Genomic DNA, 22,491 nt, shown 5'->3' with positions numbered 1-22,491 from the left:
ATTTTTGGATAAATTTAGAGCAGATGATTATTGCTGATCTGCAGCACTCCCCAGGAACTAAAAATAACCAGGGCAATACCATTCTGTGACAAGAGAAGTTAGTTTCTGACATTATGACTGCAATGGTAACTGTTCAGCTAAGACCTGTGGGAGAAGGTAAATTATGAAACAAATTAAGCTAGGCAGAAGTGAACTGTCATATAATTTAAAGTTGAAGAATTTAAAGTCAATAAAAATAGCACTGATTATGAAACTGTGGTAGGAATAATAGTATCTCATAGGACCTTACTGGCCTCAAGATTCAATAATACGCTCCTGCCAGTCAGACCACAGTGCTTTCCACGTGACACGTTAGTTAACCTGCTTGCCTGTTGTGCAAGATACTGAAGTAGAAGTCATTTATGATAAAAAATATCCATGTCTAGCATGACATGATGTTACTGAGGAGGCACACCTACGTTATGAAATCCTTGGCTATTCTTTAGCCAGACTTTGTGGTGCCGTGAATTAAAGGTTGTTCTGCACAAACGACAGGTGGCTCAGGATAAAAGGCAGAGCTGAAACATCCTGGGGAGCTACAGTGGGAGGAATAGGCAGAATTTTCCTGATTCATAGTCATGACTTCCTGGGCTCCTTTCTGCTTGCTTTGGGAGCCCATCTTACAGAGGCAATGTTGGAAAAACAGGACTTTTTGTTCTGAATCTGCAGCTCTGGATAAACAGAGAGGGCCTGAAGAGTCACACTACAACATATTTGAATCAATTGGTGGCTGCAGCCTTAACTTTTGTGCTGGGCCCTCTGGAGCTGCTGTGGTAATTACAGGAAGGAATTTATTTGTATTTTAATACTCTCCTGATTTCCAGCAAGGGTTATGTATGTGCAAGTTTTGCAAGATTTACCATCCTGAACCCATGAGGGTCAGTAAAACTCATGATATTTTTTTTCCTTTGTCCTTTTCCATCTCTTTACGTGGAAGCAGAGGGGCAACATCTGCCTTCAAGTTAGGAGAAACAGGGGGTACAGAAGCACAGTCTTTTACATATAGTTTATGTCATCAGACATTTAGGTAATATAGTGTGCATGTCAAGTATCCTGGTCAATTTCAAGCATGTGTAAGCGCAAGAAGGAAATGTCTTTAAAAGAAAAAACTGTCAGGCTTCATTATTTAATCTCATCAGTCATAAATTAGAGGTTAAAATATCAGATTATTGATCGCTCACCTTATGATTGATTTCCAATGAGAAGTTGTTTTGGAGTTGTGCCAGGGTCATTTTATTGTACAGCAAAAGTGGATCATTTCTGTCTTCAGATTTTGTTGTTGCCTATCAAAGTTAATAATGAGAAAATTACTAAGTACATTGAGTCAGTTCACAGGAATTTTGGTAAGTGTAAGTAAAAAGAAAGAAAATTAGTATTTCTGGCTTAATACATTACTGTAAGTTTGCATTAACTGTGAGGTACCTCACATGTAAATATGGACAGCATTTTATAGATAAAAAGTCTATAAAAGGATAGATTAAATGAACTAAATTTCTGATAGTAAAACGGAGCTTTACTTTTTGGATTTGTCTTGTGTTACAGCATCAACAACTCAGGCTGTGCAGGAACAGTGATTGGAACGTAGACCCATACTGCTCAAAGCACTGAGTAGGCACTGTTACCGGTAGATACAAAAATCTTGGGAGAAGGGAATAAAGGAGATGTATTCATTGAGTATAGGGTGACCGGTGTGCTGTGGTAGGAATGCAGAGTGAGCATTCTGATCAGGATGCACATGCTCTATCTGATCCATTCTTTCTGGAACCACTGTATAGAAAGGGAGTCATAACGCATAAATAAGCTTTGTATTAGTCTAGGCAATGTGGTTTTGCACTAGTGTGTTAAAAACGTGCATACATTAACACCTTAATGGCATGACTGTATTAGGGCCATTTCTTACAGACAATAAAACTGCCTGACTGCCAGAGAACTGTGTCTGTGGTGGTGCTTTATGAGGCAAGTTAATCACTGGAGTCTCTAGACAGCAAATGTCAGCAGGGTGGTCTCTGGAATTAGAGTGCGGACAATGTAGACTGAGAGGAGACAAAACCAGCGCTTAATTGTAACTACTCCCTTCGTCTCTGAATACTCTCTTGGGTATCTTTCTGTTCTTTTTTTCAAACACTAGCATGTCCCTTGCTAGGATGCTTCTGCAGGCGTCCGAAGTGCATTCTTGTATCCTCTTTCATACCTTTGTTCTCATGCAGACGTACCTTGTGACAGCATCAGCACTTGCTCCCCTCATACTCCACCCCCTTTTAACTTCCTTTTTTTTTGATGGCAAAGAGAGAAAATGCTGGTACACAAACGACTACGGGAAGGGAGTGATATTGTGATCCATGAGAGTAATTCATGGGAGAATCTACATCACTACTGCCTGAGTACTCTTAACCGACTCAGTCAGGAGCGAGAGTAGTAGACTTTACCTATTTAAACTGTTTTGAAAAGTCAGTCATGCCAAGTCTGATTTTCTCTCTACCCTTTTTTAAAAAAGATTTCTCTTCTGCTTCCTCTTTCCTAATCTATTGTGCATTCAGTATTTTTTTCTGCATTTTCTTTAACAAATTCCCAAGAACACAATGCCAGCTCTCTTCCAGTAACATTCAGGCTGGTGCTGAGTTTTTGATGAGAGGTTAAAAACTGAGGCAAGAGTAGCTTACCCACCACCAACTGTACTCTCTACCAGCAGCAACTGCTGTAGAGACATTTCAGTTGTGGTTTCCTTTTGTACTCCCCTTCAAATCTTTCTCCAGTGAATTCCTTTTCTTGTAATAATTTTCCATCTCTGATCTAAGCCCAGAGGTGTATTTCTCAGGAAAACGTGAAGAAAATAAAAATCAGATGGTTTTACTTTATACAAACTGGGGGGGAAGGTCTTCCTCTGCCAAACACATGCCCTCACTATCCGCGTAGCTTGAAAAATAGCTGAAGCTAGAAAACTTGTATTTGGCTTGTTTTACAATCACCCTCAGCTTCAAGTCCTTCTGAAATGTCTAATAATCATAAGCCATGTTTTTGCTCATGAATGCTTGAATTTCCATTTGTTTTTCTCTGTGCAAGTTCAAATTCTAGCTATTTCTCCAAGCCATACTTTAATGGAGAACAGTGTTTGATTAAAAATGCACTTGGAACAATCAGCATTGTGGAGCAGCTTGTGCAGGACAAACATTACTTTGTGTTGCATGGCAGGCCAAGGGTCGGGAATCTACTGCTCTGATAACCAAACAGCCCACAGTGGGAAAAAGGACAAAGGGAGAAGAGGCCCGAAAGCATCTCCAAAAACTCACTTTCTCAAACAGACTAAACAGAAACCCAGTCTCTCTCTTGCTCTCTCTTCTCTTGCAGGGCTTCTAAAACATTTTGCTATTTGGAAAACAGCTACCTCAAATGTTTTCCCTTTCTTGTTAGAAGGCATGTCTGTCCTATTATGTGTTCCTCTTAGGTGTTCCAGGCCCCTGACATTTTTGCTCAGCTTTTGGTCCCACAAAATAAAATTAGCAAGTAACTTAACAACTCAGCTTACAGTTAGCTTTCTTAGATATTAAGAAAAAAGTCAGTTATTTAAAGGATACTTTAAAAATGTTTTTCTTACATTGGCAATCTCTTTCTCCAGGTCCATAACTCTCTTCATTTGTTCAGAAATCGAGTTCTCATTGAAGGAAATATTTCTTTCTTGTAGGATTAGTTTAGCTACAGAAATCATGAAATCAACATAGGCAGAACATGCCTGCAGGGAAAAATACAAACATTTTAAAGACAAAACTCTTCAAAGTATAGCATACCTTGATATCTTTAAGATTTCATCTTCATTTTTATGAACTACAGTTCTTCATCCCTTTCTTAAATAGGTTAATAGTAATTTATTCTGAAATACTGTTAGATCACAAATAGAAACTAACTTAGAAAATTCCCTCATGGAAAATTGCTGTATAATTTGTAGCACTGTTCAAAGCTAAACAGTCTCAACTACTGCACTGTGTTTTCATTATTTAAAATGAGACATTTGTATGTCCATATTTAACCCATCACCCATGTTTTTTCTAGCTCACTTTAATTACAACTTCCAAAAATACCGCTTCCAAAGAGCAATGTTCCCAGAAACATAAACCGAGAGAAATGCTGATGGGCTGTGTTGAATTAGCATTGTGGGAAAATTACTCTCAGAAGCAGTGTACCTCCTCTATTGCTTCTTGGAACATTTAGAAATCCTGTTGCTGTATCCAAATTTAGTATACCTAGATATACTATAGACAATATAGTATATATTAAATTTAACATATCAGGATTCACCAAGGATAAGAATGGAAATATGGAAGTGTCTTCTTTTAAATGTTACACTGTAAATATCTACAGATATCATTATATTTTATGGAACTTAATATTGTTCTAATTCCTCTTTAGGCCACACTCATTTCTCTATCAACAGAAATGCTGTTTTCAATATGCTTTTGAAATGCAAATAAAAATACATAATATTAGATTAGCTATCTAATAAGAAATCTATTTTATGCAAAATAGAGTAATCTACTAAAACAGTGATAAAACCTAGGATTAATAAGGTGTGCATGTCATCAACTTTATTAATAGAAATATTTTGGTATGTTCAGCTCCAAAGGCAGTAGGACGCACCCCTTTAATGAATGCTATGTTTATACAGCCATTCTGATAACTGCCTTCCTTGCCATCATCTCCTGTCAGCCTTCCCTACCTGCCAGCAATGCCGTGCTGTAACGGGCTCTGTGCGCTGGAGGACACTGAGCAGCTCATGAAAAGTACTGACAGCAGACTTCAAAAAGACAGGTGGCTCACAGCATCTTGAAGGACTGAACTCTCAGGGTTATTTTTAATCAAGATAGATTATTTTACCAGAAAGAGAAAAGCCCATGAAACCACTGACAGCTACAAGTCACAAAAGAGAGCGCATGCCAAGCCTGTAAATGCCATTTTAAAATACCCAAATACAATTTATAAGAATACAATACAGACATTACCCCAAACCAGTAAGTCAACAGAGATCTTCAGGTACCAATCAATGGACTTTATTTTTGGCCTAAAGTGCAGATCATTGTATGCTCAGGTAGCAAAGAACTAAGTCAGCTAATTTCAGACGGACTGTATAAATACTCTCAGGTATTTTAGTGGGAACTTAGATGTCAGAATAACTCCTGTATGAAGAGAGGAGTCATATATCTTACGAGAGAAAAAGATTTTTAAAATATCTTGGTCACAGATTCCACTTGTAGCTTTGTGGTGGGAAGTCCCGTCACAGCCAGAGGTTAAAGCGCAGGAGGTCGATACCTTGTTTGCTACGTACAGCTCAAAGAGTAGAATGACACAGCAGGAAACAGAGCCAAGAAAGGGCAGAGTGCAGGCATTGAAAGGAGGAAAGTCTCTCGCTTGACGTATTCATGCTTGTAAGAATATTATGAATCTGCCTTTCAGTGATAATCTCTGGGGTTTTTTTAAAATACTTCCTCCTCTACTTTCCAGCAGTGGAAAGTAGTATGATACTTTCTGGTAGGTCAGAGATTAGAACAGGAATTGTCTTTTAGGGCTGCAGTTGATGTAATACAAGGAGGAGAGCAAATTGCGATACATGAGCCAGCTCCTAGAGGCCGTAGCACGTGATAATAATGTAACTGAACAGTTAATATGGTAATGATTGTCTTTACTAGCATACGATCTGTAATTAAATGTAATCACAATTAGAGTATTAACTGTTAGCATGTCAGCAAAATACCTACAAACCCAAAACATTTTGTATGCTTTCTCATTGCTTCTGCATTTAATTACACAGAAGAAAACTGCCTAATTAAAGGTTACTGTGCTGACAGTTTCAGCTACCACAGGGCTTCAGCAAACACATATACCTCAGCTCTCAAGGACTTAAAGCACATCCAAGATTAGCAATGAGGGATATACAGTGTCAGTGCTAACAGGTTAATGAAAATGCATGTGAATAATAACTAAACATGAACTAAAGAAGACCATACAAGATTTTAGGTATCTGAAGCAATTTCTAGGATATCACATACTTGAGCTGCTGCATTTTCATTCAGCAGTTGACTTTGGGGACTGTGATCTTTTCAGACCTTTCATGCAGAAAAGTGTGTCTTTGGTTCTGAATGGCTCTTCTTTTCTTTCTAAGCCTATGAGTGACGCGAGTGACACGATTAGTCCGCCTGAGCTCCACTGACACCTGCAGCACTAGCCAATCGATGCCAGTCGATCATAGTGCAGAAGTGGCATCCTTTTTGTAGTGACAGAACAGGGGTGATCCGTAAGCACTCATGTGGTATCTTAATACAACTTTGACAGTTATGAGGTACCTCTTGATGCAGCTGTGAAGCCTGGCAGAAGCTGCGTAACAAAGCTAAATTGTGTCATGTCTTATTTCCTTCCAAGAGCTCCTAGAAAGTCAAGTAGCTGTTTCTCTTCTGACTTGCATAGTCATACAGGAATTGTGTGGAAAAGCTACTACTTTTCTTTTTTTCCACATATGTGTTCAGTGATTACAAGAGGAATGGAAGAGAAGGGAAGGGGAAACAGGAGGGGAGACAGGTTGAAATGTCCGGGGTGTAGTGATGCCAGAGGAATGTGCAGTCTTTTCATCCGGTGCAGAGACAATAGGTACGTACTGGCCACTGAAGCCTAGACAAAAACCCTTTGACTCCCAGTGCAGCCAGGGAGTTCAAACTAGGTCACTAACATTTACAGCATAGTATTGTAACGCCTCCTCTTCAGGACACTTGTTACACTCCCTCCCATTCTTAGCTAACTTGTTTCTACTTTAATCTCATTTCTCTATATCCTCTTCATTTCCCTTTTGGCTCTTTTGCCCTCTTGCACACTTACCCATGTTAGAACTTCTTTCTCCAGTCTGTCACATGTGCTATTCTCACCTGCAGATCAACCTTCTTTAAATGGTCATCATTATTACCTTTCTAATTCCAGTTTCCCCAATTCTCCCAGTGACGTTTCCCAGGGGCAGTATTGGAATCTCTTTGGGGAAGGACTGTTCCCGCTCTTTGCCTATCCCCACTCTTGAGGACATGTCTGCCTTGAAAATATAGGCTAAAACTTCTAAAATGTAGTCAGTGATCTGTCAGCTTCATCGTACCTCTTTGTATGCACCAGTGCATTCGTAGTAGTCACGAGAAGGCAGGCCAAGCCCAGGCTGATCAATCTATAAATTCAAATAACAATTAAAAAGTGCTTAATGACAAAATGGCATAGCATTGTACTATTCTTTGGTCAACTGATGGTCACTGATGCTTCACTCTTGCCAAATTATCTTCTGGCCAAAGGGGAGTTTCTCTCTCCTCCTGTTGCCCTCCTTTAACTCTTTTAACTCTCCTTACACTTTATGTCTTTCTTCTCAGTCTTTTTTTTTCTATTGCTGAACAATGCATGCTATGCGTAACCACTGTGAAAACAGTAGATATACAGAAGATAAAACGGTCCACAGACAAGCAAGGCAGTTACTGCATCTTTGAATTTCATACATGCAATGTAGTCAAGGATCTATCCACCCATTGACAAGAAAGATTAGACCTTTGCTCTTGTAACTGTTGCATCTCAGGAGTAGCTGGTGAAGATTCACCATACGTAATACTGTCTTCCTCTGGATTTTCCATTTTCAGAGATCATCTTATATTTACGGGCAGGGCACTCTCGACATACTCCTTATGCAAATGTTCTCTGCCACTTTCATATCTGTGCCAGCTGACTGCAGGTCCCGTTAGTACTTTGGCATCTGAATACCGTGTAAAAACATAATCCCCTTTGTGGGCTTTCTGCCATTTGGGACTGTAGCCCAGGTTTTCAGTGACAGCTTTCTGCCTGAAGTACATGGTAAGGAAATCATGTTTACTTATTTGCTTGCGTGCATATATAAGTAGATCATGTCTGTCTTCTGGCCAGTGTACACATAAATTGTCTGTATGTCTATATACGTCTCTGTTACTCTCATCTCACTGAGAATAACAGTGTATGAGTGCACAGAATAAAGATGTTAACTTTGAGAATGGACAGTACACTGTGAAACTGATAATTTAAGTTTGAAAACTACATAGATTCACAAACTCATCTACAACTTACTCTGGTAAAATTCAAATCACTAATGTTTCTCCTGGTTAACATTTACGTCTATGCTTCTAGTTATTTTGCTGCACTTTTATGATCAAGAAGGCAATGCTGCCAGGGGAGACTTACATGAATGATATGTGCTGTGGAATTTTTATCATCTGTGCCAACAAAAAAATTAATAAGGACCTTTTTCCCATATCTGGAGTTCAGCTGTGCAATAGCTGTCTCAGCTGTCCACACAGTACCTAAGCAAATGAAAGGTATACTCAGTCTCTATTTTTGATAAGCAATGAAAAGTACAATAATTCAGAAATTTTAACTGGAAAGGAAATAAACACAGATTATCTTACCGTAGGAAGTATCCCAGTTAGTTGTTGCTACAGGCCAGTCAGATATATCTGGCAATAAACTGATTAAAGGCCTTCCACCTCTGCTGTCAATGGTAGCTTTTGGAAAAATAAAAAAAGTTACCATGACATTTTAAAACACACAAATGTTATACTATTATAATGAGTTCAGAATAATGAAGCTGAGAAGTATGTTTTCACTATCACCACAATAGGAGTATGCTCTGATGTATGACTGTGCTTTAACATTTAATTTTAAAAACGTAATGACTGCAAACAGTATTTGTATGACTGCAAACAGCATATACAAATCCTTGTGACCATGACATAGAAGAACTATAGTATTTTCACTCCGCAGATAGCTTGAAATAGTAGTTTTGAGAAGTATTAGTAACATTATAGAAACTATAAAAACGTGATTTAGGAAGCACTGCTAACTGTTTTACTGCTCCTCATTCTAGTGGCAGCATCTAGCTCAAATTCTTGAAATAAATTATCTCCCTGTCTTTCTAGAAGCCTGGTATGCCAGTTATTTTCCACCTCATCCCTGATACTTTCTACAAAAGAAGTTAACTCACATTTAACTGAAAGGATTTGAGATTAAATATCTGCAGCAAACTGGTATCTGAAGAGTAATGTAATCTCACCTAAAATATCAAAGCAAGTAAAACAGGAGAAACAGTACTAGCTTTACTATTTACATTCTTATTTGACTATAGAACGGATACATTTTAGTTTTCACAAAGAATTTCTGAAAAATTATGCACAGAAACTAGGAGAATATAGGTATAGCTGACTGTGAAGATGGGATTCTTTGGGTGATATTTATATATCCTATATGCAATAAATTGCAGAGACACTTACTCTCATTTATGCATGATCTGTACAGAGTTTTTGCCTTCTGCACTGCTGTTATATCGCTACTGCTTGGTGTGTCGAGGACATCTGAAACACACAGACAGCAAATATATCTTAATGTCTGATCTTTATTGGAAAGATACTGAAGGAATCATAGAGGATACCATCCTGAGGGTGGACAATAAGTGCTGCCTGTCCATCTCGAATTCCAGGGAAGCTTTGCCTTTTGAAAGCTGAGGGGAAAAAGCTCTGGAGATCATATGGCTTGCAATTACCTCAGTCTGTGTTAATATATTGAGCATAAAGGAGTCAGGTGGATATTCTGTGGCTCATCCTTGGCGAAAAACAAATGCTCTGACTTTTCAGGGACAGTTTTTAGGTGACCAGGCTATTTGTGAAGAGGACTGCTGTCAGGGCCCCAAGTCTACCAGCAGGCTCTAACTGCACGGGCCAGGCTGTAACCATCTTTTCCTGTAATTCTAATCTGCAATCTCTTCACTGCACCCAGGAGTTTGGCTGTTTGTGTTCAAGGTCTGCTTTGGTATGGTGCAGCTGTGTGACTGTGGATCATACTTCTGTGAAAACAGCTAGATTGTAAGAAAGAGCCATGAGAAGCCTCATCTGGTGCCTCCACTTGTGCACCCTATGCCTGTTGGCTCAGGAGCAGCAGTCCAGGTCAGCCCCTTGCCCATGGTCCTTGCCCACGCTCTTGTAGGTATGCTGGACCTGGCCTTGTACCTTGCTGAGCCTGACCTTGCCTGGCTGACTTGCCTGCAGACGTGCTGCATGACTACGGACTTGTCTGGTGACCATGGGGCTGTTGGCTGAACCTGGTCACTGTCACCAGACCTGCTTGGCTCTTCTGGTTTGGGTCCTGTGGGACTGAGCCCCTTGTCTGTGAGGCCTCTGTCCCTGCCCGCCTCGAGTCACAGTCGGCTCCCGGCTCTCCTTCCCTCGTGGGGCAGCCCACTCTTGCCACTACTTTACAATTACTCCAATTACTACTTTACAATTGCTTTGCTCCCCTGAAGCCTAAGGAACACCGTGGCAACCCTAAACCGCAAACCTGGCAAAACCAGAAGGTATGCAAAGTAAAAAAAAAAGGATAGTCAGTCTGGAGAGAGTGGTTTGGAGAATGTTCCATGAGTATAAATTGACTTCTTTGACTCTGTTATTTTCGTCTGAAAAGGGGGAATATGAACAATTGGACACTATTACATTTTGTGGAAAAAGGAATATTTTAAGTTTATGATGTGACCAGTTAGAAAATTGCTTGCCTGCTCTTTGGGATTTAGCTGATGGAATACGGATATGCAGGACATAGGTCTGCCAGAGAGCAACTTCCAGCATTTCAGCTAACTTGGACATAGCCAGACTTCTTTCTTCTTCACCTAGCTTGGCTGCTATTGTTAGTGCATGAGGGTAATGATATGGATTTCAGTTGTTGTAATATGCAGATGAGCACACAGAGTCCAGATACCAGAAAGGTCAGGTCTGCTCAGCTCCACTCCTGTGTCAGACACAACAGCATAACTTCCACAGCATTCTCCAAGGAAACAGTTTGTGGTAGATTTGTCCTGAACCGAACACAAAGAAACTGAAATATCTGGTAGTATTTTAAGCTTTGCTAGACAACCACATCTTATTAGGATAACATGTAAGCCAAAGAAGAAACTTTATATAGTCCACAAACATAAACCCCACTGACCTTTTAAAACAACTTCCAGTTCGTCTCTTAAAATGTCGAAGTTACTATAACGGGAGCTGGTTTCTGGAATGACGTTCCTCTTAAGCCATCCTCCACAGGCATATTGGTAAAAATCATTACAAGGCTCTGCAGTGGTGTCCATGTTCTCAAGGATTCGGGCTGCTGTAATAACAGACAAATCAAGGCATAAAGAATCTTTAGAGAAAATAAATGAATACATTTGCTTGCTCTGAAGAGGGAATAAATACATTTCCTTTCGTTTAGAATAGGCTCAAGCTTACTTGAATGTTCTAGACCAAACAAAGTACTAGCCAGTGAACAATGAATTACTATTCCTTTACTGCCCATAACTTATATACTTTTCTGTTGCTGTGTTTACTGATGGGTAAACTTACTAATGTTCCTACTCCCTGTGAGTGGTTGCTCAGTTTTAAATAAAATGTAAGATATTTCATTTACTGCTTTACACTCCTTTGTGTTGAAACATGGTGAAGAGACATTAAAAGCACAAGACATATCAGAGGTTAAGTATCCACTGTAATGTAATTTAAGTAATTAAGTATGATGTAGGCTCAGCTGAATCCGATCTCATTCAATAAAATGACTCTGTTGTACCGTTTAAGTTCTTGTCAAGAAAGTTTTCCTATTAATGCTTTCCTGAATCTACACTGATCTTTTAGACCTATTCCCCATTTTATTCTAGAACTGATACTGCTTCTTGCTGTCCCTATTGACCCTCTTGAAGTGGCTCATCACTCACTGATCATGACATGGGATTCCCTAATGAAATCTGATTCCTTGTTGACAGTTTCGCAGCTGCTGTTCATAAACCTTCTGTGCTTTTTCTTTTTTGCATTCCTCTTGCACCTAGACTGCTTTCACCACTAGTATGCTAGCACAAAGTCTCTCACAGAAAGGAGAGATGCTAGGAGTCAAGCAAGAGCTAGTGATACCTCTGAATTTCCCAGGATACTGAATATCCTTCCCATTTCACAGACATTATTTTTAGTAAATGGTGAGGCTTGTGATTTCAAGTGTTCATTCCTCCCACATGGGTGAGTCAAATATTTATAGTTATTTCTCCAGTACTTTCAATATTTTCCATGTCTGTTACACTGGTGGAAATGAGAGGTGGATAGATAGGCTATAGCATTTATGTTGACTTGCCTTTCCTGGCCCCCCCCCCCCCCCCCCTTTTTCTTGGGATCTTTAGTTGGCTTAAGAGTCTTATATTTTAGGCCAACATCTGATGATTTTACAATGTTCCAGTGCTTGGAAGATGGAAAAAGCCATGAACAGAGGCATTTTTCAATTTTAGACTGGGTCTGCTTTAGCTTAGGTAGCATAAAAACCACTGTGGAAGTAAGTACAATGCCTAGCACCTGATTCTTTTCCTTCTGAAGTCAATGGCAGGCTGACTTCAATTTGAAAGAATACAGGATCATGCCAACAGCCAGAGACTGTGAAATTCACTCATGTTTTTACCAAGTTCGACACTTGCTTTTTACCCATTCTTGAGAAAGCCAAGCATCCAGTCTGACTGTCCAGTCTATTAGAGCAAGGAATTTCCCCTCTGCCTGTACACTTGGACAAGAGGCAATGGACACATACGGAAATAAGAAAAAAAAAAAATCCTTTTGAACTTAAGAAAAAACTTCTTACTATAAGGGTGGTCAAACACTGGAATGGGTTGCCAGGGAAGTTGCGAAGTCTCCATCTGGGAAATAATCAAAACCTGACTGGACAAGATCCTGAGCAACTTTCTTTAGTTGACCCGGCTTTAAGCAGGGCCGTTGGACTATGTGATCTCCAGAGGTCACTTCCAACTCCAACTATTCTGTGACTGTGCAGACTCTGGTACTTGTTTCTGTCTAGTTTGTCCTGTTTCATTTAGGGGAAGGGGAATGTTTCAATGATGCACTTTGTTCCAGTCCTAGGTCCATCTATTTGCTGTAAAGAGAAAGATTGCTAATTATTACTAAAACCTCCCGTTTTAAGGGTATCCTTATGGATCTCTCTGCTAGGCTGGAACAGCATCTGAAGGGCAACACTGTCCCTTGGATTATCTTGGCATGTGTTAGTCCAGCAACAAAGACTTTAATAGCCAGGACTGGACATCACAGCTGGCTCATTCAGAGCAGCGTGCCAGCCCTGCCGTAAAGTAATGGTAGGATAGAGAAATCTTCTGACACCAAGAAGAGATGGTGTCTTAGCCACTGTCTTGTCACTTTAAAAAAAAAAAACAAAACAAAAAACAAAAACCAACAACAAAAAACCACCACCAAACCCAAAAACAAACACCCCATCACCACCACCAATGAGAAATCCATGTCTTGCGTAAATCTGAGAAATTATTAACAGTCTATGTAATATCAAACCTTGCTTTAACTGTGGAATCAGGTTGCTCTATTTGTAGTCAGCATATGTTTAATCTTCCTTGCCTACTACTGTCACAGAAAAATAATCATCTATCATAATGTTTCTGCTGTAAAGTCCAGGCTAGCCAGTATTAGCTAATCAACTTTTATCAAAACTTGAAGTTTAAATACTGCAAACACAACAGAAAGAGCTCAGTCATGGAACTGCAGTCTTTCACTTAGGGCTTCATGCAGAATACATGTATTAAGTATTCTCCTCAAGAATACTCTCCTCAAGAGTGTAATTTGCACATCTGAACCCCAAGATAACCATTCAGTATTTGGCTGATACTATGGATATACTAAAATCCATGAAATGTGATTTTATTATCAACCCAGCCCAGAAGCATAATGACACATGAATTGCCCCTTCAAAGTCAGTGGGACCAATTAGGCTGGACAGAATCCTAAACATGCTCCAAGTTATTTATAAATTGATACTTGGGCCCAAAGAAGCTTTATGGTAAGTTCATGGCTGTACACACCGAGACATTTTTGCTCTGGAAATAGTAAGTGTGAGACTGATGAATATTTTGTTATTTTAATTCTAATAGAGGTTAATTAATACACATAGAAATACAGATAATACATAGTATACTTTTCATTAGTCCTCAGTATTGCTTTGATGAACCAATTTGAGTGTGAATACACAGTGAGAATAGGAACAATTTTCTGTCACTGAAGAATGTAGAGCCTTATCTCAATTACTTTTAATGATTAATTTTATTGTATTACTCCTGATTGCCAGTTGTTGCATTAATAGCTTACAAATAAAGTAATATAAGCTGAAATAACAACCAGTGACCTGGGGAGGATATAGGAGAAACACAAGATACTTACCTAGGTGAAACTGATATGACAGAGATCAAAATTCCCTATTCTCATCAGTCTGTGCTGTCTGAGCTCAGGAAAATTAGCAGAGAGTACGTCAGCTTATTCAAAAATTGCTCAAATGTACAAATTACATGGTATCTTCCTGTGCTACACTGCAATGGATTTCACAAACCTTGATACCATTATCGTGCAGTTACTGATATTTTGCCCTGTGTATAATCAATTGAATTTTCATTACATTTTTTCTTTTGGTCATTTATTTGAAGCTCCTCTATTAAATGTACTATAAATTCTGTTAGTATCTTCACTTTATTCTTTTTCAGTGACTTGTACCTATTGCAAAATTTTGAATTCACTGCAAAAAACTGTCACAGTATTGGTCAGTTCTGGTGTAAGGCATTACCATTTCACTTAATGTCTGTTCCTAATTATATTTCTTGAAAGACCACAATTTTCCAAAGTTAATACTTCTTGCTTTCTATCTGTATCTATCTGTCTAACTTTTCCTGTATGTTATCCTACATGGTCTGGAAGAAGCAGCCAAATTAAAGATGAACCATTACAAAATCCTGATTTGAAGTAATATTAAACTTGTAGATTCATCCCAGTAAGATTATTATTAAAGAGCAATAATACAGTTTATTTCTGTGGCTTAAACACTTTACATTGCATTTTAAAAATATTAATTTATTTTATTATTAAATTATATAATTCTGACAAACTCTTTAAACTATTTTTGAAGCTCTTTGAGCACTGAAGGCCTGAGCAGATGCCAGCTAACCATTCTGGGCTCCTCATTCACAGTGTTCTGCTTCTGGAGCCAAGAACTCACTCACTCTAGTGACCACCAAATGGAACAAGTCTTCTAGGTGATTACGTCCTTACCAACACTTGCCTCCCCTTTTCGTAATCTGACTATATTTCATGTAATGGCCATGTAAGTGTGGAGAAGGCCCTGCGCTTCTATGGCAATTTCTACTTTAAATGCACTATGCCATGGTGGGACATAGAAATCCTGGCTCAGTTAATAAAGAACAATTTTAAATTCACACTGGTCATTCCAAACTTTGCTTAGAGCTATCCATTCTAAATCATTTACAGACAGATGCAGTATTTGGCACTGTCAGTTCTGTAACGGCTAGCACATCTGAACTTTATGGGTGGGCTCCCTGATCCTAACTGCTTCCTGCATTGTAAGATTTCATTGCTACAGCAGTCTAATAGACCATGCAGATTTTTAGCCGCTTCTGGTAATGGACCCTTGCTAGGCAGAACACGTACTAATGCTACAGATCATAATATGGTCAGAAGTTAAGTGTTCCAGTTTGACATCATTGCTTTTGCATCTGTTTAGATCTTATTTGAGGTATAGCCCCACAGCTAAAACTTAATTATAAAGATTATAATTTCATCAGATACACTGGTTGCCTCCCAGGACTCTTACAGTATGGTATGTAAAATACCAAGTATTAACACCTGGTAAAATACAAAATCTATCTTTCGCCCGGTTGTAAATTTTATGTGTTCCAGGCTGGAGCGTGCAGTTCTTCCACAGGTAGTAGTAGTTACGCACAAGAGTAGTTCCCCTGTCTGCAGTGGATCAGTTTTAATGTCCTATATAGGGACAGCAGAATGTGGATTACAGAAAAGCTCTATGATATCAATTAGCTCATTTTCCTGTCAGTAGAAAACACTTTCACAGAATACATTTATAGCAGTAACCTGGCATTTTACATGTTTTGAGACTGAATTCTCACCATTTCTGTAAGACTTATTCTTTCAATGTTTGAACTAGACAATTTGTAGAATATGGGGCAGATGATATTGATTACATGAGATAAATGTGTGAATAAAATAAAGCTGCATTTAATGAAAAATGAAAAGAGATTATGACATTAGAACCAGACTGTACATTTCTATTTTCGGGATGCTTTAGTCTGTCTACCTTTTTTCCTCATTTTATATTTCATGATTATCTCTGTTGAATTGAGGCAATTTATATTTTTTTAAAATCCTCCTTCTTCACCCCATTATGTAATTTTGTAAGCCTGCCATTTTTCCCCATCAATGTCCTTACCGTAATCCTTTCACAATTTTACTTCTGTATTGAGAATCTAACATTCAGTAAGAATGTTTATTTGTTCCCTTAAATATTTGCATGCTGTTAAATCTTTTAATGGAAGCATAAGAGAGTAAAACTATTCTGCTTAATTCATTTAGCCACTTCTTGCTAGGTCTTCAGTTTACATTACACCTTATTTCTCCAAACCTTCTACTGCTTTTCCTTTGTTAGTTCTTTCATCATTACGTAGTCTATCTGAACTTCTTTTTAATGGATACGTGTATTTAGCTGAAAATTAGCATCTTCAGAGATTAAAAATAATCAAGTAGATAACTAATTTGATCATTTTTCAAACCACCGCATGAGCTTTCATGGTAGAAGAAAAACACCTTGGAAGTGTAACTAAAAGACTGTGATGACCACCTGAAATAAACTCTACAAGATACTTAGACTGTGCTGATGACAACAGGCAGTTATTGAGACAATGGACCACACCGGGGCTTCACCAGTGGATGACTCCAGCAGGACTGAGGTGTGCTATTTAGCTACTATCTAAAATGAGATCTAAAACAAGTAGTCCCACATAAGTAAGGAAACCAATAGAATGACCCTTCTACACTGTTTCTGGTATGTCTGCAAGTCTAAATGGGGGCTACAAATCAGAACCTTTTGGAAGCCTCCCATGGGGTGCTGTGCACCTCAGATTCTTTAACAACTGTACTTAAATTACATATACTTTTACTTGCAAGCACGTAAATTTTTCTTGCATGTTGACTGTCAAATCCTTTATGACTCCTCCCCACCTTCCCTGTGTCTCCTGTTGACATACTGGCTCTCTGGCTTCTCCTAGGGCTGTCTTTTCTCTTAACTTCCAGAGGGGCCAGTCCTGATGTACAGAATCTACGTAGAAGTCATGAGTTCCACTTGACGTGAAGATAACATATAGCTATTAGAATGTTTATGATGCTTTTCAATGGGAGGTTACCAAGGCTGAACAAAATGCAAGACGTTTGCTTGGTAAGCTGAAAGGTCACAGTGTGGGTGCTGGGAAATGATCCATGTTCTGAGCTTCCCTTTTAGATTTCTTGCCCCTCTGTGACTGGGCCACAGCCTTTGTGAACTGTGTGGCCAAGTTACTCTACAGGGGTGGAGAAAGCAAAAGAAGAATGCCTGCCAGAAAGTAACACCAAAAGAGTGATTTCAGGGGTCCCATCTTCAGAAGCTTCCCAGAAAAACACACACAAGAGACCTGTTATAGGGGTATACAGATATAACAAGGTGATTATACATTGGCAACGTAGGGCGCTCCTCCTGACTTGGAGAAGACTGCTGCAAGGGCATGAAGAACTGTCAACTGTTTGACCATGGAAAATGGCATGAAAGGAGAAAGCAGGGCAGAGCTGGCATAGAGCCCCTTTGAAATATATGTTGGCGCAGCCAGCTAAACGCACCTTTCTTTTGAGGAACGAGAGAGAGAGGCTACTGCCGAGCCTAGGATCCGTCTGTATAAATGAGGTGGAGGAAGTGTAATAAAGAGAATGGGAGCATTTAGAAGTACATTAGGCAAAAAAAAAAGGAAACCAGCATTAATTGATCTGGAGGAGAAAACAGAAAGGATAACAGAATTATAGGTGAGGGGAAAGGGAGACCATGGATAACTACCACTTTACTTACTACTAGAGCATATGTAGTATGGAACTCAGCATTTCTCTGATGCATTTTAGTAGCCTTCTAGCAGAGTTCAGACCAGGATGTAAACTAAGAATTTTTTATGCAGGTGTTACTGAAGGATGAAGTTAGCTTGTCAGACTATAAAATCTGGAATTTCTTCTAGACATGAAGATTAATATTGCATCTCCTCAAGCAGTAGCATGGCATCTTTAATGGCTATCAATGATCAAGACTTTCTTTTAATGTACCTTCTTTAGAGACATAGCCTCTACTTTGAATTCTGACTTGGAGGTGGGTGTGGGGAAGAGCCATCTTCTGACTCACTTAAACCATCTCCTGAAGCTGGAGGCATTATTTGGAGAGTCTGTTTCTAAGGTTTAAACTAGCCAGACCCTGATGACTTTGTAAGCTCTTGACAAGATCACATCACAAGATTTTACATTTGTAGAAGAACTATGCTAAGAAAATTATTTAGGTTAGCAGACCCTATGCCTCAATGTGCCATACTTGTCTGCACTTAGATGGGAACATTACATGGTGGTAATTTTGTTTAAAAATATATAAATTAATTTAAAAGGTATATATTTTCATTCTTACCTGATTTTATACAGTCTGATGTTTTGCAAACCCCATCTAAAAGAGAATACAATAATATTCTTAATTCTTTACTGAATGTCAATATAATAAAACCTACTGTAAATATTATTTTCATTGACAGTCACTTTAGAATTGCATTGAATTGCAGTCTACAGTAAGATAAAGATGAATGGACACCTTCCACTCAGTAAGTGAATATTTATAGGATCAGACTCTGAAAATACCATCATCTTCATCCCTTTAGGGTCATTCAGTGCTAGTCACTCATCATGTGGAATTTTTGTAGTCATCACAGGAAAATGTCCTATCGATCAATTACAAGTGGGCAAAATATTATTTTTATAACAAAGAAGAAATTTAGAGAAAAATAGCACATGGACTGAAGACAGTTGCAAAGTCAGTTTGAATTTAGCAATACCTTACAACGACAAGAAGATTTTGGAGGAATTATATGAGAATTCTGAGACATTCACTCCGAAGTCTTCTAAACAAAATACAAGGTTCAGGAACATGAAAATGTTTTCTTTTGAGACTTCAGAAATAAAACATGTTTTTATTTTTCATTTCAGAATGGCATTTTTCCATTCCATAATTGAACTAGACTATAATAAAAAGTTTAAACAAAATTATTAAGTACTTTAAAATGAAACAAAGCATTTCATTTCCAATATAAGGAAACATTCTAGTTTGACCCCAAATGGAAATTTTAGCTTCTCTGTATTATCTTTTCCAAAAATTACCAGAGTACCCCTGAATGGAATTATTTTAAAATATTTTGGTATGGCTGCTGAATCACAAAACCTCTTAGTATGACTACACTCACTAAGAGTCCTGGCTGCAACAGCATGTAAAAGGAAAAAATAGGATTTTCATACATATACAGGAATATGGAGGGAGCACTGTAGTTTGGTTTTCTTCAGCAGTGTTGTATTTTGTAGAGTTTTTTGCTTACTGAAGCATTAATTACAAACAGAAGTATTGCTAAGTCAGAACAAGCAGATGTTTTGTGTTTACCACAACTTTGCATGAACAAATGAATTTATAGTGTCCCTGTTGGAAAAAAGCAGTTTTGTGTTAGTGTCCAGTAACAATAAGTGTGGATGCAGCTTTACATTTCAGACACTCGTGTCATACTGTCTAGCGACATATATGTGAAATATCGTTATGATGTAGCAGCTATTAATCATCTAATTTTATACACTGAGTAAGGTACAATTTTCTATTACTGGGCAAATAAGTCTGAGCTAGCCTCATTATTTTATTTTCTTACTGTTTTATGTAGTGCAGGTATATATACCATGCCAACTCAGTCTTTTCTAATACAACATTTTAGTATCATGCAACTTCCTTTTTTTTTTTACTATATACTAACAACTGGATTCTATGTATTAAAGCATTTTTTTGTAATTTCATAAAATACTTTTATATTCATATGTATTTGTACATTCAAAGACAGTTTAAGTGTACTCACCGTCATATGTTGCATACAGAACTATCATTGTGATTGCTACAATAGCTAGCAGAATCACTACAACAGCTAGCCCTATTTCCAGGCCACTCCATCGCAGTTTCTTCTTTGGTTTTGGAGTATTCATTTCAGTTATATCCATCTGGCTTTCTGACTTGGCCATAACCCAGCGTCTGAAAAGGAAAAGGGAAAATTGACTGGAGGACTTGCACTGAGCCATAGGTCTTGAAACTGGCTCCTCAACTGCACAGTAACAAAGATGTTTTCTGGGTGAGTTTTCAAATTATTTGTAACACTACTAGAATGTCAGTCATGAAATTAAAAATTCTCTCCTCTTCTTACGCACTCACATGCGCACGCACACACACACACACACACAGAGATACGTACCATGCACTATTTGTCGTTTAGGGAGAACAGAAGCGTGGTCTTCCTTCACATGAAGAGGCCACCAAATAGAAAAGAAAGGCCAACAAACCAAAACCTGTTTTTAAAACGTACCTGTGTGGTTTAACCTTGTATGATGGTACAGGAGTTCACAAGCAAGCAAAAAGCAAGTCTCCCTGCTTGAATAAAAATTAACTTAATCTGCCAATTACTTATCTAATGCCAAAGGTCAAAATATGCCATTGTGCTTTGCTCCCATTTCTTAAAACATTATGTAAGCAATTCTTGACTACGGCTTTACAGCTGTCTCTAAAAATAGAAAAGAAGAGCATCAGTCTCTGCTGGGAGCCTGTCAAATTCACACTGAAGATAGTGAGTCTTCACAGTAATTTTTAAAGAAGTGCAACCAAGTCCTCTCTTTTGAGGTTAGAACACTGTAAATTAGGAGTGACTACAACACATACACGCAAAACTGGTGGGAGTGTGAGTGGACTCGCTCCCTCATGGAATGTGCATGCAATAGCAGATTTTAAGATTGTATTTCTGTCGCTCTTTAGAGGTAACTTGGCCACCTTTTGCAGTACTGCTGCTCTACAATTCTGTGCTCTCTCTTCATCTGCTCCCATTTATTTAGGGCCAGACTTTCCTCTGCTGACAGAGATTCAAATTCCTATACATACAGCAATGTGTTTCTCAGCATTTCACAATGAAAACTCAACAGTTTCTATTCACAGCATTTCCTGGGGATCTTTACATCCACAGACAGAGTATACACCCTTTCCATTCAATGGGGAAGAATATAAGAGTTCCACTGGGATAAATAATGGAAACACCTACGTTCACCAGACCCCTCACGAGAATGCCAGCCAGTGCTGCAGGTCAGGGCATTCAGGTCCTCCTGTATTCCTCACACCCTTTTTTCCCCACTCTCTGTAAGTCGTTGTAACAGCAGTAAGGGAACCCTTCTCCGTTTCCGCATCCATTCAAGTCTAAGACTTTAATGTAATTATTTTAAACTGGTTTAACTGTATTGCTGGCTTGTATTCATCTTTGTCTCCTCAAGCTGCTACAATCTTTCAGATATCCAGTCTTTGCTTCTCCTCTGGACCTTCTGTTTCTGCCTGATTCGTGTTCCTTAGTTTCCAATAACATCTTCCTCTCTTTGATGTCCACCTCACCTAGAATGCTAGCTCCTCCACTGCAAAAACATGTCATTAAAGTGTGTATGTTCATTAATAATATAAAGATGTCAAATAACTCAGTATTATGGACCTAAGTAAACAGAGACTGTGTGTTCCACGTGTTTACACAATGCCTGTCTGAGCGGATCCTTGGACACTATCACACTAACACTGTTTCTCCACATGAATGAGAGAACATTTTATTTCAGTGTGTCTCTTCTTCCCCTTTGTCACTACTCCCTGGACACCAAGATGCATGAAGTGACTAGCAGTACCAGAATTACAGGTCTTCTGTAGCTGAGGAGGCTGGAATCCCGCAAGGTCTGCCTAGCCTCTGTCTTTCCAAACCCATGGGGACCATTACAACTGCTTTCATTTTCCTCATGAGCCACTATTTTTCTCTGAAGAGTAGGCTTTTGGTCAAATCAGCAAGGGGTTTCTGAGACACAGGACTGAAATCCCACAGAACTATGTAAAAGAAAGAGCTATGTAGAGAAATTTGCCCTGTGTTAACTGTGAGCTATAAATTCATAGAGAACATAAAAGCAAATTAACTGTTATACCCTTCTCGCTTCCAGTCACATTAAGCAGCAAAGAATGTTATTTATATTGACTAAATACTGACCAGTCCCCAGAATCCTCTGAATACTTGGAGCCTAATTTAAGAAATGATGCTTATCTTCTGACTCTGACAGTGTCTTCAGAACACTGAAAACAGTTCATTATAGCAACAAGAAACACTGTACCTTTCATGTGCAAATATGTTCCTTACAGTCAGCTAAGTTTTTCCAAGTGAGCTAATCTTTCTGTTCCTGCAGGAGCGTTCCTCATGTT

General features: G+C 38.7%; 1 protein-coding gene across 2 annotated transcripts in view; it reads right to left on the bottom strand.

The window, feature by feature from the left end:
• The window catches only part of MME (membrane metalloendopeptidase), a 53,539-nt gene that overhangs the window by 29,368 nt on the left and 1,680 nt on the right, over positions 1–22,491 (bottom strand). The window contains exons 2-10 of one of the 2 annotated variants that reach the window (XM_075506748.1): positions 20,093–20,262; positions 18,622–18,657; positions 11,041–11,202; positions 9,339–9,419; positions 8,478–8,573; positions 8,254–8,372; positions 7,160–7,225; positions 3,632–3,766; positions 1,221–1,322 (exon numbers count right to left, since the gene is read on the bottom strand). In XM_075506748.1, coding sequence (XP_075362863.1) covers positions 1,221–1,322; positions 3,632–3,766; positions 7,160–7,225; positions 8,254–8,372; positions 8,478–8,573; positions 9,339–9,419; positions 11,041–11,202; positions 18,622–18,657; positions 20,093–20,252 — 957 coding nt within the window. In that variant the 5' untranslated portion in view covers positions 20,253–20,262. The remainder of the gene's footprint in view (positions 1–1,220; positions 1,323–3,631; positions 3,767–7,159; positions 7,226–8,253; positions 8,373–8,477; positions 8,574–9,338; positions 9,420–11,040; positions 11,203–18,621; positions 18,658–20,092; positions 20,263–22,491) is intronic. The other variant, XM_075506749.1, reaches the window with a different exon arrangement.

The sequence above is a fragment of the Mycteria americana genome, chromosome 7, assembly GCF_035582795.1.
Source record: "Mycteria americana isolate JAX WOST 10 ecotype Jacksonville Zoo and Gardens chromosome 7, USCA_MyAme_1.0, whole genome shotgun sequence".
Taxonomy (NCBI): domain Eukaryota; kingdom Metazoa; phylum Chordata; class Aves; order Ciconiiformes; family Ciconiidae; genus Mycteria; species Mycteria americana.
This window is presented reverse-complemented; position numbering and strand designations above follow the sequence as displayed.